This window comes from Dendropsophus ebraccatus, chromosome 5 (genome assembly GCF_027789765.1).
Source record: "Dendropsophus ebraccatus isolate aDenEbr1 chromosome 5, aDenEbr1.pat, whole genome shotgun sequence".
In the NCBI taxonomy this organism is placed as follows: domain Eukaryota; kingdom Metazoa; phylum Chordata; class Amphibia; order Anura; family Hylidae; genus Dendropsophus; species Dendropsophus ebraccatus.
In genome coordinates this window covers 150,286,078-150,302,677 of record NC_091458.1, presented here as the reverse complement: position 1 = coordinate 150,302,677, position 16,600 = coordinate 150,286,078, and the positions used below count along the sequence as shown (strand labels likewise).

At 46.1% G+C, this 16,600-nt stretch overlaps 1 protein-coding gene across 1 annotated transcript in view; it reads left to right on the top strand.

The window, feature by feature from the left end:
* The first annotated feature begins 1,597 nt into the window (after positions 1 to 1,597).
* The window catches only part of LOC138793210 (arf-GAP with SH3 domain, ANK repeat and PH domain-containing protein 3-like), a 54,891-nt gene continuing 39,888 nt past the window's right edge, over positions 1,598 to 16,600 (top strand). Inside the window, exons 1-9 of the mRNA XM_069971619.1 lie at positions 1,598 to 2,088; positions 4,292 to 4,364; positions 7,550 to 7,695; positions 8,269 to 8,343; positions 8,443 to 8,492; positions 10,498 to 10,594; positions 10,681 to 10,766; positions 15,792 to 15,867; positions 15,958 to 16,044. Coding sequence (XP_069827720.1) covers positions 1,966 to 2,088; positions 4,292 to 4,364; positions 7,550 to 7,695; positions 8,269 to 8,343; positions 8,443 to 8,492; positions 10,498 to 10,594; positions 10,681 to 10,766; positions 15,792 to 15,867; positions 15,958 to 16,044 — 813 coding nt within the window. The 5' untranslated portion in view covers positions 1,598 to 1,965. The remainder of the gene's footprint in view (positions 2,089 to 4,291; positions 4,365 to 7,549; positions 7,696 to 8,268; positions 8,344 to 8,442; positions 8,493 to 10,497; positions 10,595 to 10,680; positions 10,767 to 15,791; positions 15,868 to 15,957; positions 16,045 to 16,600) is intronic.

The window sequence follows — 16,600 nt, the reverse complement described above, 5'->3', positions numbered from 1 at the left end:
AACCTGGTGGTACTGGTAAGGGTCCAGAGGCCCCTCCTCAAGGGGAGGGGGGTTGTGTTAGGAGTCCTCCTTTGGGCTCCTAGAAACGCAGAAGGCATCCTTGGTAATGTGCAAGGCCGGTTGTTAGGGGCGCGCCAATGGCGTCCCTAGCACCCAGCCTGCTATGATGGCACTGCGGCGCTTTTGATTTGTGTTGCCGTAGCCGGGGTTTCACCGCCCCCGGTCGATCGACACTAGGTGTGTTGGATTTGGTTCATTGTAATTGATAGCTGACACTGCCAGTCAGCGGTCAGTACTGGGAGGCTAAGGGCCCTATTCCACCGGACGATTATCGTTCAGATTATCGTTAAATTGTTCGAATCTAAACGATAATCGTTCGGTTGAAATGCAGTTAACGATTAACGACCGAACGAGAAATCGTTCATCGCTTTATAAGACCTGGAACTATTTTTATCGTTGCTCGTTCGCAAAACGTTTGCAAATCGTTCACATTGAATAAGACGTCGTTCAATCGTTCGCAGTAGTTACGAACGCAATAGCGAAGAAAAAAAACGATCACAAATACGATCGTAAGTAACGATTATCGTTTCATGGAAATGAGTGAACGTTTTCAGGTCTTTCGCAATAGCGGTCGTTTGAGATAGTTAATCGTTAACAATTATAGGAATGATAATCGTCCGGTGGAATAGGGCCCTAAGTGCTATAAATTCCTAGCCAGCCTGCTATGCTTTGCCTGTGAAAGTTCCTGGCTTGTCTGGTGATACTTGAGCTAGCGTTCCCTGCATTTTATATTCTGGTTACCTGACCTCTGGTTTTGACTATTTGACTATCCCCTTGGACACGACTTGGTACTTCATTGCTCGTCTGGTTTTGACTTGGTTTTCTGACTTTTCCTTATTGTGTGTATTGTCTTGTATTGTTCTGTGTATCCACTTTAGTATGATCAGGGACTGCCTCTAAGTTGTCCGTTTGCTGCTAGAGCATCTGAGGCAAGTAGGTAGGGACAGAGGGGCAGGTGCCAGCTTTGGGCTCACCTGTCCTTGTGTCTCCCTGTCCCAATCCTAACATCATTACTCGGATCATGACGTGTCAGCTCTGGAGATACCGTCGGGGGCCCTGCGGCCGTTCCCACCACTCACCGCGGGCACAGAGAAAGCTAAGTTAGTACTTGTAATTAATTTCCCTCCTGCCGGCTGCTGCATTTTATAATCCGCCGGACTTCTTCTTTAACCATACTCTTTAAGATCCCTATGTATTGATGTATCTCCTCTGTGTTAGGAGAAATCCCTTCTCTGTGTCTTGCCCTGCTTACCTTCTTTGTTATCTTGAAAACTTTAATAAAAATTTACTGAGTAAAATATTTACCTAAATTTTAACTAATAAAATATACTTAATACTACCGTAACTAAAAGGTGACCAGTAAAATAACAAATCCTTGAAGATCTGGCGGCTGTGATATACGTGCCGGCAGCTGGGAGGCCTCTCAGGTAAGCAGACAGCACAGGTCACACACTTGAAGGATGCATTTACAGAAGTGCGAGAACATGCTCAGACTCTGCTCCTTACACCGACTGGTCATGTGACTGGGCTAGGCCTGGGGAGAGGAGGGAAGGAGGAGGAGGAGGGGGGAGAAGTAAGGAGAAACAGAAAGGAGACCCCCCTTCTCCTGTGAAGTCACTCTGTAAGACATTCCTATTGATGGGTGCGCAGCTAATCCGCACCTAGGGAGGCAACATCATCTGGATTAGACACAAAAGCCTTCTACATAAGAGAAAGTGATTCTAGGCTCAGAATGAAACTTCAGGGAGTCTCTAGCTGAGATCAGGGACACAGAACATCTGCAAGGAATGTGGAGAGTCACCGCACAGGGTGCACAGTGTCCTGGGGCTGTGTGAGCTCTGTGCGGATCCTGAGGGGACTGTGCCCAATGCTGAGTATCTCTGTTCCCTGAAGAAGCTGGCCACCATGCCGGATAACACGCCGATGACACTTTTCAAGGAGGTCTGTGCAGAACATCTCCAGGGTCCATTACCTAATATCCTGGGTAGAGTCCAGAGGTGCAGACAGGGAGTGAGCGCCCTGGAGGAGGTGGGTGCGATGCCAGTATATCCTCTATATAGTTATATACGTGCGCGCGTTCACCTTTTATTTGCTCCGTATTCTTCATACAGTGCTTTGTTTCTTGCATGTCTTTGTTTTGGTTGCGGTGTCCCCTTTGGTGTCATTATGTCACACCTTGGAGGTGAGGAGGGTGTGTTCGGCTCTAAAGTCATTAAAAAAAAAATAAAAGGGGGGGTTTATTTCCGCATGCCAGTGGCTATCAAATAGTTCCCTTGCTCCCATCCCCCTCCCCTCATATAACTCCTTACATACCTCTGCTTTGCTTATTACAGTCTTACAAGGCATCACATAGTAACACACAGTGTCCCTGGGATATGTCAATCCAGAGAAGTCGCAAACTTTTGCACTTACTTGATGGACTCTTGTCTTTTTTTTTATACTTTATTAACTATGTGTGTTACTATGTTACCCTCTCGGTCCCATAATCGTTGGACTTCATTTAATGTAGCGACATTGACACAACCGTACTGTGAACTATGGCAGAGAGACTCCTGGCTAGGGAGGGAGCGAGTTAGATCCATAAATACAGGTAGTTACATTCAGCCATGAGATTTTACAGTCCGGCATGTTCAGGAGTCTACTTACCTGTATAAGAGACCTGGTCTGAGAAACTCTGCATATAGCGACTTGTGCCATTTATTAGGCATTGACACCTGTGTGACATATCCTGCATTTTTAGTCGAGTTTCCCCCAATAAGGCCCTGTTCACACTACAAAATCAGCCCCTCAATTCTGTGTGGAATCCCCCCCCCCTCAATTCTTTGAGCGGAGAGGCATGCCAGCCCTCCCATTCAAACTGATGGAAGACAGGAGTCAGCGCAGGGGGATTCTGCATAGAATCTCGGCGCCGATTCCATAGTGTGAACAGGGCTTATAGTTGAATAAGTGTTTTTTTTTTTTTTTGGAATGGCAGATTGTAGGATCCTTATGAGGGCCATGGTGTTAATAAATACATATCTTTGCATTGTTATGATTTTGCAATTTCATTTTTCTGTCGCCTAAGAATTGTAGACTTTTCCCTATAGGTTAAAGGGGTACTCCAGCGTGGGGTCACTTTTTCGCTGGGACCGGGGAGGAGGTGGCTGAGGGAAAAGACGTTCACTCAGCTCCCTGGCTCCAGCGGCGGGTCCCGCATCGTGGCGCTCCGGTGCCTGGCCACTTCCTGGTGTCTGACGCGGGCCCGAGACGTGACTTCTCAGGTCCGCTCAGCCATTCAGTGACAGAGGCGGGATCTGAGCGGACTTGAAACGGATCCCGCCCCCTTCACTGAGTGGCTGAGCGGACCTGAGACATCACGTCTCGGGCCCGCGTCAGACACCCGAAAGCAGCCGGGAACCGGGCGCCGGAGCAAAAAATGCACAGGAGCGCTGAGTAAGATGTGTGTTAAAAAATACAGCACATGTGCCACTTACAAGACTGTACACAAGCTGCTTGTGTTCCCCTTATATGCCTCCAATATGCTCAAGAATTAAAGTGACCTGGAATCACCGTCATCCACACGCTTCTCCCACAGAGATGGTCCCTAGGAGTCTATTTACTCTATGGTGATCCCAAGATGAATGTTCATTCTTTATCAATCCAGATCCAGATATCATAAATAAGAACCAGCTAGGTTCGAAACGTGTCGGTAATTTTAAAGATTTGCAACAATAAATGTATGAATTTTAAAGAGAGCTGAAGGAATGTGGTTATTTCTTCTGAAAAAAAAAAAAATCAGTTTTGTGGACAATATGAATGCCGAAAGGTTATAATCCGTAGAAAAAAAAGCGGCTCCCATTGACTTCTATTTGGGAATCCGCAAAAAAAAATATGGGTCAGTACTAGAACATGTCCTTTTTGTTTTTGCGGATCAGATTGCATACTCGTAATCTACTGATAGTGTTAACAGAACTATAGAAATCAATGGTCAATAACTCAAGTAGGTAGTTGCGGACATAATACGGAACGTGTGAATAAGACCTTAGGCTGCAACAGGAGCTTCCAGCGAGTCAGATCCCACCCATTCCCATATAACCCTAAAAAGAAGAGGTGCACAAGTTGTATGGCAATGTTAGCGTGATAAGCCATAAAGCTCTAGCCATAAAGCTTTAGCACTTTTGTGTCTTTTCAATACCTCACAATTACCTTCCGTACTGATGATATTTTTTCACGTTTGATCTTTTACTGACAGAGCTTAGAGACAGACCTCCAGGTTCTGGGCAGGATCCGGAAGAGTGTGAGATCCATCTGTACTTCAGGTCTCTGTAAGTATAATGGAAGCAGTTTTTGTGGGAGTGCAGATCATTGTTTTTATTACACCTTGTTCTTCTGCCAAAATTCTTACAAAATGATTCCCAGTATCCACGACATGACTGGGGCAGAAGTAAGACGACTGTTGGCCTCCTTCTCCTGCTTAAACACGCAAGCTTGGATTAGCCAAGAATACTGGCTGACTACCATAGTGTAATACGAAGCCGGCAGACCCATTGCAGGTCGTATGATATAGGGCAGGGGTACTCAACAATTTTTAGTGAAGGTCCACTTACTGGGGTCTATTGTCAGGTGAAGGTCCGAGCTGAACATCAGTAGTAAATGTGTTTTGTTAACTTTTCACAAAGGTTGTTGAACTATTTACATACAGAATTGATGCCCCTGTGTGCTCTCCTCCAGTAGTATATAGCCCCCCCGTGCGCTCTCCCCCAGTTGTATATAGCCCCTCTGTGCGCTCTCCCCCAGTAGTATATAGCCCTCCTGTGCGCTCTCCCCCAGTAGTATATAGCCCACCTATGCTCTCTCCCCCTGTAGTATATAGCCACCTGTGCTCTCCCCCAGTAGTATACAGCCCCCCGTGCGCTCTTCCCATGTAGTATACAGCCCCCCTGTGTGCTCTCCCCCAGTAGTATATAGCCCCCCTATGCGCTCTTCCCCCGTAGTATATAGCGCCTTGTGCGCTCTCCCCCTGTAGTATATAGTCCCGCTGTGTGCGCTCCCCCTGTAGTATATAGCCCCCCTGTGCACTCTCCCCCTGTAGTATATAGCCCCCCTGTGCTCTCTCCCCCTGTAGTATATAGCCCCCCTGTGCTCTCTCCCCCTGTAGTATATAGCCCCCCTGTGCGCTCTCCCCCTGTAGTATATAGCTCCCCTGTGCGCTCTCCCCCAGTAGTATATAGTCCCCCTGTGCGCTCTCCCCCTGTAATATATAGCCCCGCTGTGCGCACTCCCCCTTTAGTATATAGCCCCGCTGTGTGCTCTCCCCTTGTAGTATTTAGCCCCCCTCTGCTCTCTCCCCCTGTAGTATATAGGCCCCCGTGCGCTCTCCCCCTGTAGTATATAGTCCCGCTGTGTGCGCTCCCCCTGTAGTATATAGCCCCCCTGTGCACTCTCCCCCTGTAGTATATAGCCCCCCTGTGCTCTCTCCCCCTGTAGTATATAGCCCCCCTGTGCTCTCTCCCCCTGTAGTATATAGCCCCCCTGTGCGCTCTCCCCCTGTAGTATATAGCTCCCCTGTGCGCTCTCCCCCAGTAGTATATAGTCCCCCTGTGCGCTCTCCCCCTGTAATATATAGCCCCGCTGTGTGCTCTCCCCCTGTAGTATATAGTTCCCCTGTGCACTCTCCCCCTGTAGTGTATAGCCCCCCTGTGCGCTCTCCCCCTGTAGTATATAGCCCCCCTGTGCACTCTCTCCCTGTAGTATATATCCCCGCTGTGTGCTCTCCCCCTGTAGTATATAGCCCCCCTGTGCACTCTCCTCCTGTAGTATATAGCCCCCCTGTGCAATCTCCTCCTGTAGTATATAGCCCCCCTGTGCACTCTCCCCCAGTAGTATATAGCCCTGCTGTGTGCTCTCCCCCTGTAGTATATAGCCCCCCTGTGCACTCTCCCCCTGTAGTATATAGCCCCCCTGTGCGCTCTCCCCCTGTAGTATATAGCCCCCCTGTGCGCTCTCCCCCTGTAGTATATAACCCCCCTGTGCGCACTCCCCCTTTAGTATATAGCCCAGCTGTGTGCTCTCCCCTTGTAGTATTTAGCCCCCCTCTGCTCTCTCCCCCTGTAGTATATAGGCCCCCGTGCGCTCTCCCCCTCCCATATAACATAAAAAAAAAAAAACACTTATACTCACCTGGGGATGGCTCTCTCTCTGTTAGTGTTGCTGCACGGTAACTCTGAGCGCTCCTAATTACTGTGCAGAGCGCAGCTAGCAGCAGGGGTCCGGGCAGCTGGTTCGCCAGTTGAGGAACCCTGATTTTGGTGGTTAAGTTGACATTTGTATAATGTGTACGTGTAGCAGCCTGGAGCGAGGGGATCTCAGGGAGGATGGAGGTTATGATGAATAAATGAAGATATATCCTGTCACAGGCCGAGTGGTAATAACCCTCTTCCTGAGGTAAATACTGCCACAGAGGTTTTAGAGAGGGACTGCACCTAGGTGTTTGGTGATGATGCTACTTGTAGTTGCCCCTGGGGCTATTACTGCTGCCTGAGGTGCAACAGTGACTTTTACTTGCATAAGAAGTATATAACTTAAACAGTTTCTTTATGCTTAAAGTGACACTGTCACCCCCTATTTGCATTTTGACTGCTCTCCACAGGTGTAAAGGGTAAATGTTACAGCTTTCATTACTTATTTTGCTTGTTCTGGTAAAAAGTTGCTTTTATCACCTGTGGATTGGTATATGTGGACGGGGCCTCGCTCCCTATGTGCCAAATCGCCCCGCCTCCATCCTTGACGTCATCACCGCATAGGCCCACGCCCCTCAGCGCCCATTGGTGTGAGACAATCTAGGGGGGTGGGGCCTAGAGCTTTAGGCTGGCCCTTCCAATGGCTGCTGAGGGGGCAGGGCCTATGCGGAAATGATGTCACGGATGGGGTGGGGATGTGGATGTGGATCAATGTGGCACATATCCCAATCCAGCCCACATATACCAATCCACAGGTGATAAAAACAACTTTTTACCAGAACAAGCACCATGAGGTATAATATAAAATAAGTAATGAAAGCTGGAACATTTACCCTTTACACCTGTGGAGAGCAGTCAAAATGCAAATAGGGGGGGACAGTGTCACTTTAATATCTTTCCATATAGCGGACTGCCAGAGATGGGTCACTGATGTTACAATGGAGATATGGTGGTATATGTAGAGTCACTCTTTGTGAAATAGATAGATATTGAACCACAACCCAGGAAAATGAGAGTCCTTTAAGGGTATCTGGGCCAGGCCGCAAGCCACAACGTCTTGGCTCCCAGAATATACTAAGGGTATGTGGAGGAGTTTCCCCTCAGAAGTTTCCCATCCCTACATTAGAACCCCAGGCATGAATAGGAGTCATCAAAATTTGATGGTTAGATAGTGGTGGCATATTCTAGAATTGAACAGTCCAAGGCAAGGGAGACCCCTGCCCCCTTCTTCTTTGCCTTCATCTCACATCATCTTTCTCCTCCACCTCCAGCTTTTGTGGAAGCTCAGGAGAGCTTTGTGGAAGCTTTGCAGTCTTTGGGTTCCAACCAGCTCTCATCCAACAACCACGAACTTACCACCGGCTTCCTGAACTTGTCCGTCCTCTCTAGGGAGCTGGGTGCGCTCTTTGGTAACATGGTGAGTGTACTATAACCGCACAGCTCTTATTATGAATCTCGGCCATTAGCTCCCCACCCCTGGATGTAACTGCGGCCCTGACAGCACATTTCCCTCTTCATATGGCTCCAATTAAAAGGAAACACCCAGAGAACTTGTGGGAGGATGCGGACAAACGCCGGAGTGTGAGCCGGTTAAAAAGGCAAAGTGCTGCAAACGTAAAAGCAAAGGAAAAAAAGTAAAAAAAAGTCATAAATCAAGGAAGACTCTGGAAGGCAGAGTGATATACACTTACACTTTAAGTAAAAAAAAAAATTCTTTTAAATATCCCGCCCTATCCTACTGATTCTTCAATGTAACCCCCCCCCTCGTGTTCTCTTTTTTTTTTGGTTGCTGAGGGAAGCCACAGCTGTTGGCTGGATATGTCATACTTTTCTAAGGCCCCTTTGCACATTCTGCTGATGTCAGCAGATTTGCAATTTTAAGCACAAAGCTCAAGATGTGGAACAGTATAGACAATTGTTTTCTATGCAGCAGTGCAGAAAGAAAAGTAAGCGTGCGCCTTCCTTTAACCCTTTGTTGCATTTTTGGTAGATACACAACCTCAACAGCATCCTCTCTTTTCCTTTGGACTCGTTGCTACGCGGAGACATAAAAGATGGACGGATAGTGAGTTGGCATCTTTTTTTCCTGTTGAATTGTAAGGTGCTGTTTTTTATGTTTTTTTTTTTTTTTGGCTGCCTAACCGCTTTTTATATATCACTTCAGGAGCTGAGAAAACAGGCGGACAGAAGCTGGAAGGAATGCGAGATAAGAATGTAAGATTACTGCTTATAGGGGGATTACTATGTGGTTGGGACAGGCAGGAAAAGACCCATTTTTTTGTAAGAAAGGGATTTCTGTCTGTCTGATATTATAATGTAATATATCTATGTAACGTCCGTGCCCATGCAAGCTTTAGTGCCAGCCTCTATCCGTGGTTTGCAGTGTTGGACTAGCCCACTAGAGCATGCAGCCCTCCAGCTGTTGCGAAACCACAACTCCCATCATGCCTGGATAGCTAAAGCTTTGGATTTGGCTGTCCAGGCATGATGGGAAATGTAGTTTTGCAACAGCTGGAGATCCGCAGTTTGGAGACCCATGCACTAGAGGATCCTCTGGTGGGCCCCCGGCTTTAGAACCTGCACAAATACTGACTGACCTGCTGTTTCTCACTGGTTCTTCATTGGTGAATCCCCAGGATCATTTCCTATGGTGGGCCCCAGATACCCCAGTCAGACACCGTGTGCAGTGGAGGATGTGCTGTTGACTCCACACCAGTGGCAGATTATAATGGGGGCGGTTTGAATCACATTAGAATCCGCCACTGACTCTCTTGTACTGTCCCCGCATCAGAGAGGTCCCCGTGCGCCTGTGGCTGTGACTTCCAGCGCACGGGGAGCTCTCTGATGCGCGCGCTGCCGGGATAGGACAGGACACCCCCGGCAGCCGCGCATCAGCTGGGGACAGACCAGGAGGCGAGAGGCTCGACGGGAGAACGGATGGCAGGTGAGTTGTGTTTTTTTTTTTTTTGTGTTTTTTTTTGTGTTATCTGGACCATCTATAAGGGGGGAAGAGGGGGACCATCTCCTATAGACTTAGCACCCTCCTCTCCTGACATCCTCTGTGCTGCTGTGACCCTGCAACCTCCCCTATAAGATCAGCACCCTCCTCTCCTGACATCCTCTGTGCTGCTGTGACCTCTCCTATAAGATCAGCACCCTCCTCTCCTGACATCCCCTGTGCTGCTGCAACCTCCCCTATAAGATCAGCACCCTCCTCTCCTGACATCCTCTGTGCTGCTGTGACCCTGCAACCTCCCCTATAAGATCAGCACCCTCCTCTCCTGACATCCTCTGTGCTGCTGTGACCTCTCCTATAAGATCAGCACCCTCCTCTCCTGACATCCCCTGTGCTGCTGTGACCTCCCCTATAAGATCAGCACCCTCCTCTCCTGACATCCTTTGTGCTGCTGTGACCTCCCCTATAAGATCAGCCCCCTACTCTCCTGACATCCTCTGTGCAGCAAGGGACCAAACATTATGTTTATTGGGGCCAGCAGGGAGGGGAGGCAGGCAGTTTTATTGGGGACAGCATGGGGGAGGGGGGCAGTAGTGGATTATAATGTGGGCGGATTGACCGGGGGGGGCAGGTTGGGTGGACAGCCCGGGGCCCAGGGTACATTTAATCCGCCACTGCTCCACACCCGTCTGTTAGCTGACCTTGTTCTGGGCTGCAGACGGTTAACATAGGTGTAATTCACTGATCCCCTCACCATTGTCTTTCTTTCCCACCAAGTCTTTTTAGATTTGGCTAGTGTTCACTTTTTGCTATTTTGATCCTCTGATCTCTGACTTTGCTCTGTCTTGCCGAATTGGTTCTGACAGGGACAGTTCTGGGGTGCCTAGCTCTAGGACTCACTTTTTCTCTTCCCTGTCCATGTCAGGAACTGCTGTCCATGTCAGGAACTGTCCAGAGTAGTAGCAAATCCCTATAGAAAACCTCTTCTGCTCTGGACAGTTCCTGACATGGACAGAGGTGGCAGCAGAGAGCATTGTTTCAGACTGGAAAGAATACACACCTTCCTGCAGTACATACAGCAGCTGATAAGTACTGAAAGACTTGAGATTTTTTTATTAAAATAAATTACAAATCTCTGGCACTTTCTGACACCAGTGGATTTGAAAGAAAAAAAAAATATGTGAAAAACCCCTTTAAGGTCATATTTAGCTTTTATATTACTGGGTGTGAACCTAGCCTTAGTATGCTCTGTGTTCCCCATAGGACAAAGAAAGCTCGCTCAGGAGGTTCCCGAATAGAGTCTGACTGTACAGAGGACGCCGACAGGGAGAAAAAGCTCTTCCAGCTTCACTTATGTGAGGTACTAATAAGACAAGTCATTCTATCTGGGAATCTTGCAGACAAGCTCTATGACCTTGTTCTTCTTCTTTTATCATTTCTTCACAGTACCTTCTCAAATTAGGGGAGCTGCAAGTTAAACAAGGCCCCGACGTCTTGGAGTGTCTCATCAAAGCTTTCCATGCCCAACGCAAGTATGTATCTATACATTTCATTGCTGTAGGTGACTATATATATAGTCTATATAGTCTAATATGCAAGAAACAGTGCAGAGACACCATCACGTGTCTCGACGTCAGTGAGCTAGCCAGACCTTCCTCCTGGAAGGAACACCCAAGCCAAGGAATGTCTCCAGTCAAGGAAACCACCCAAGCAAGGTATCCATCCACAGACAGCTGTTTCAGGGTATTTGCCCCTCATCAGTGTGGAGTAGGTTTCTGGCTAGTGGTAGTAATGCTAGTAAGTGCATGCAAAAGGACTCTGGTTGACCTCAGGGAGATCAACCAAAACATTGCAGAGACACCATCACGTGTCTCAACTTCAGTGTATTCTAGGACATTGCCCCCTGAGCAATGTCCTTACTAGGCATTGCTCCTACTAGCCAGAATCCTACTCCACACTGATGAGGGGCAAATACCCCGAAACAGCTGTCTGTGGATGGATACCTTGCTTGGGTGGTTTCCTTGACTGGTGAACACCCTAGGCCAGTCAGCGTCCTTTTGTATATATATCTAACACATTATTATTATTGTTAAGTTTTTATTTGTATTGTTATTTTCATTGGAAAACAGGTCAAATTGTCCCTGTCCTTTGAGGAAACTTTTGAAATGTTACAGAGACATACTGAGAGCTTTGACAGGTCAGGGACTAGGGGTTCAGACCCCTGCTGATTGCTAGAGAAAAGCGGAAGAAGCGCTCAGCTAAGTGCTTATCTCTCTTGCTTACTGCTCTTCTTGCCTTGTTGCAGGAGACAGATTATATAGTAAGTCTATGGAGCCTGTCTCTTGTAGTGAGAGGGGGAGAGCAATGGGCTGCGGAGAAAAATGCTTAGCTAAGCACCATCTCCTGGCTTGTTATAAGGATGAATGGTGGTATAAACCCTTAAAGGGGTTGTTCACCAAAAAAATGTTTTCTTTCATATCAACTGGGGCCACAAAGTGCCAAAGTAGCCTGGCACTGGTGTCCTGTGCAGAATACAATGGGAATGTGGATGCTGCATGACAACGGGGACTAACGGGCTCTAACCATCAAGAGCAGAAAAACCTTCCATCCTTGTAGTTTAACCCCTTAGATGCTGCGGTCAAACTGTGATTGTGGCATTTAAGTGGTTTCTGGACTTTAGTTATCCTGTCAGCATCGGGGTGACGCAATGGCTGGGATGCAGATTATTTTCTATGGCAGCAGGGGGTCTTATGATGGCCCCTAAGTATGCCATGGATTTGTGCCTATCTGTCTCTGTCTCTGGCAAAGCCAGTTAGGTCACCTATCAATGTTATTTTGACGGGGTTTTACACTGGAATCAGAAATGACCATTGGAAAATTGCATTTCAAAGTATCATTGTGGGACTAAGAAAGTAAAAATTTAAAATTGGGAAAATATTATTTTATTACATTAACTATAAAGATCCCCTTCCCCCCAAAATACTACACAATTTCCCCTTAAAAAATAATTTTTATATAACATAAATAATAAAAAATACGCGTATCTGGTATCGCTGCAACCGTAAAAACATGGATGCTAATATTATTTCATTATTTACCCTACACGGTGAACGCTATAAAATAAAAAATAAAAAAACGACACCGGACTTCCGAAAAAAAACAAACAATAAAAAGTCCTATGTACCTAAAGATGGCGCCAATGGATATTTTAAAAATTGGAATCACCCCTCCAAAAAATAAAAAATCCCTTTTCTATTTTAGATTTTAAATACACGTCCCAAGTTAATCCACTCGGGGTTTAAACCAAAACTGGCACTGGCATGTGCAGTGGTTTGCAATAAATTAGAATATCAACAAAAACTTCAGTTCAAAAAGTTGCCTCATATATTCTATAGAATCATTACATACAGAGTGAACTTTTTCTAGCGTTTATTTCTGTTACAGTTGATGATTATGGATTACAGCCAAGAAAAACCCAAAAGTCAGTATTTCAGAAAATTAGAATAATTAACTTAAAACACCTGCAGTGGCTTCCTATGTGTTATAAAAGGTCCCTTAGTCTGGTTCAGTATGCAACACAATCATGGGAAGACTGCTGACTTGACAGATGTCCAGAAGGCAGTCATTCACACACTTCACAAGGAGGGTAAGCCACAAAAGTTCATTGCTAAAGAAGCTGGCTGTTCTCAGAGTGCTGGATCAAACCATATTAATAGAAAGTTGAGTGGAAGGAAAAAATGTGGTAGAAAAAGGTGCACAAGCAACCGGGAGAACCGCAGTCTTAACAGGATTGTAAAGAAAATGATATTCAAAAATTTGGGAGAGATTCACAAAGAGTGGATTGCTGCTGGAGTCAGTGCTTCAAAAGCCACCACATCCAGACGTCTGCAAGACATGGGCTACAAGTCTTGCATGCCATGTGTCACTCCTGACCAAGAAACAACGCCAGAAGGGTCTTATCTGGGCCAAGGAGAGAAGAACTGGACTGGTGATCAGTGGTCTAAGGGTGGTATTACACGGGCCGAGCAGGGCCCGATAATACCTGTAAATGAGCAGCGATCTGCTAGATCGTTGCTCGTTTACTGGACCTATTACACGGCCCGATAATCGTTTGACATAAGCTGCAAGGACATCGTTACCAATGTCCTTGCAGCCCTTGCTAAACTGGCATACATTACCCATCCACGTTCCAGGGCTGCTCCTGCGTCCGCTTCTCCCGGGGGTCCCGCGCGCTCTCTAGCGTTACAGCAGCCTGTCAGCTGGTAGGCCGCTCAGCCAATCACAGGCCGGGACCGCCACGGCCTGTGATTGGCTGAGCGGCCTATCAGCTGACAGGCCTCTGTGACGCTAGAGCGCGCGCGGGACGCAGGGAGAAGCGGACGGCAGGAGCAGCCCTGGAACGTGGATGGGTAATGTATATCGTTAGTCGCCGGCCACGCACCGCTATTACACGCAGCGGTGCGCGGTCGTCGCCCGACTAAAATAGGGTCTAACCTATATCAACGATCAGCCGATGATCGTTGTCATCGGCTGATCGTTGCATTTATTACACGGAGCGATAATCGGCCGAATTGGCCCGATTCGGCCGATTATCGTTCCGTGTAATACCACCCTAAAGGGCTGATTTTAGATAAAAGTAAATTTTGCATTTCATTTGGAAATCTCGGTCCCAGAGTCTAGAGGAAGAGTGGAGAGGCACAATCCAAGCTGCTTGAGGTCTAGTGTGAAGTATCCGCAATCAGTGATGGTTTGGGGAGCCATGTCATCCGCTGGTGTAGGGTCACTGGGTTTCATCAACACCAAAGTCAACGCTGCCGTCTACCAGGACATTCTAGAGCCCTTCATGCTTCCCTGTACTGAAAAGATTTTTGGAGATGGAATTTTCATCTTCCAGCAGGATTTGGCACCTGTCCACACGGCCAAAAGTACCAATCCCTGGTTTACTAACCACAGCATCACTGGGCTTGATTGGCCAGCAAACTCGCCAGACCTTAATTAGAGAATTTATGGGGTATTGTCAAAAGGCAGATGAAAGACACCAGACCCAACAATGCAGATGAGCTGAAGGCCGCTATCAAAGTAACCTGGGCTTCAATAACACCTCTGCAGCGCCATCAGCTAATCACCTCCACGCCACATTGCTGCATTGTACCGTCTTTAAAGCAAAAGGTGCCCCGACCAAGTATTGAGGGCATTTACTGTGCAGACTTTTCATTTGTAGTCCATAATCGTTAACTTTAACAGCTTGAAAAAGTTCACTCTGTATGTAATGACTCTATAGAATATACAGTATGAGGTCACTTTTTGAATTCAATTACTGAAAAAAAAAGATATATATTTCTTGTTCATATTCTAATTTATTGCAAACCACTGTATATACATATATCCGTTCTTCTAGTTTTCAGATACCTACTTAGTGGGAAACCAATAGGTCTGTTTCACTTTGCTGTGTGATCTGGAATTTTCCGGAAAAATAATCTTTATTGATCTTATCTTCGGCTGTGCTGGATTTCAATGTGAGCCGGCTGTCCATCATTCTGCAGGAGGCTTTTACAAGTGTAAATCATCCTCCATTTCCCAAGTTGTGGAATTATTGAAATCACAAGATCGATAGACATGTTAATGATATGCAAATAAAAAAGAATGTAAAAAAGATCTTTTCAACATCTCAATTCACTCAGTATCCAGTATGGGCTCCAGAAATACCAGCACTTACGCATTAAGCTGTCAATGAGATGGTTATATGAGGAATGTTCTTCCACCCTTAGTGCACTCAGGCTAGCATAATCATCAAGATCCACTGCTGGCAGCTCCCTTTGTGTGCTGGCCAATTATTTCTTATATGTTCTTAAAGGGGAACTCCAGAGATTTACCTCTATTTAAAAATCTCCAGTCTTCCAGTACTTATCAGCTGCTGTATGTCCTGCAGGAAGTGGTATATTCTCTCCAGTCTGACACAGTGCTCTCTGCTGCCACCTCTGTCCATGTCAGGAACTAGACTGGAAGACTGGAGATGTGTAAATAGAAGTTATTTAGAAATCTATTTTACTTTTAGCACCAGTTGATTTGAGAATATTTTACTTCTCTGGAATACCCCTATAAGGCTATGTTCACACATCGTAAGAGACCATCCGTGATCCGGCTGGAATGCCAGATGATCTTTAGCCCCGCAGAGTTCTGATGCGGGCTCATCCGTGCGCGCCCGCATCAGAACTCCCCACAGCACACTATGAAGCGTGCAACCGCAGCCTGCTCGCTCTAAATAATGTAATAAATAAATAATTAATCTATCTATCTATCTATCTATCTATCTATCTATCTATCTATCTATCTATATCAATAAATGTTATAGTATAGTATATGGTTCAAACCAGTAAGAAAAAAATCAAGGTGATACGGTCTCTTTGAATACTACCTACATTCCCTTCTGTTTATCTGTCTAGTATATATATATATATATATATATATATATATATATACACACACACACACACATATATATGTGTGTTGTTTGTAATAACTGTTGTGTAAAGGAAACATAAATATTTGTGCTTTAGTTTTTTCCAGGATGGATTGAACGCTACACAAAGCCTCCTGCCCTTCATTGAGAAGCTGTCCTCCTCCCTGCCGGCTGTGAGCATTGCTTTTATGTGACGTTACACTTTCTCCATTTCTGCCAATAATGAATAATGTAGTGAATTTTTTTTTCCATTTGTTCTTTAGATTCATCAGTCTCAGGACGACGATCTTAAACAACTGTCAGAAGTCCGAGATAACCTGCAGAAACAACTGCAAATAGAAAATAAAGAGGTGAGAAGATCTTAACACCCCATATCTTACAAGGTGAATGCGAGGGCGGGACAACCAAAAAACAAAAACAAAAATAGTTGGGTATAGATGCGGGGGAAATAGTAAACTGTTTATATCGGTTTTGGTGACATGTCCAAAGTGTTCAGACCCCCCTTGATCATTGGGAAGGGCTTTTCTTGCAGGAGACAGACTCTATAGATGTTTATAAAGACCATCTTCTGAAGCAGGGAGAGAAGTACTTAGCTTAGAGCTTCTTCCCACTGATTCTAGAATTTGGAGTTCGGAATACCCAGACCCTGAACAATCACAACTTTTGACATGTCCAGTAACACTTAGAATAAAAAGGAATATCAGATCCCTTACAAACAAATGAGCACCTAAACAAAATATATAGAGAACAAAGAAACAACTATGGGAGGGTTGGGGGCTCCCATAAACATTATCAAGATGGCTAATCCCACTGAAACTGGTGGGTCTTGTTAACATTCATCTGCCTTAAAGGGGTACTCTGGAGAGAAAAAAAATTGTTTAAAGCGACTCTGTACCCACAATCTGT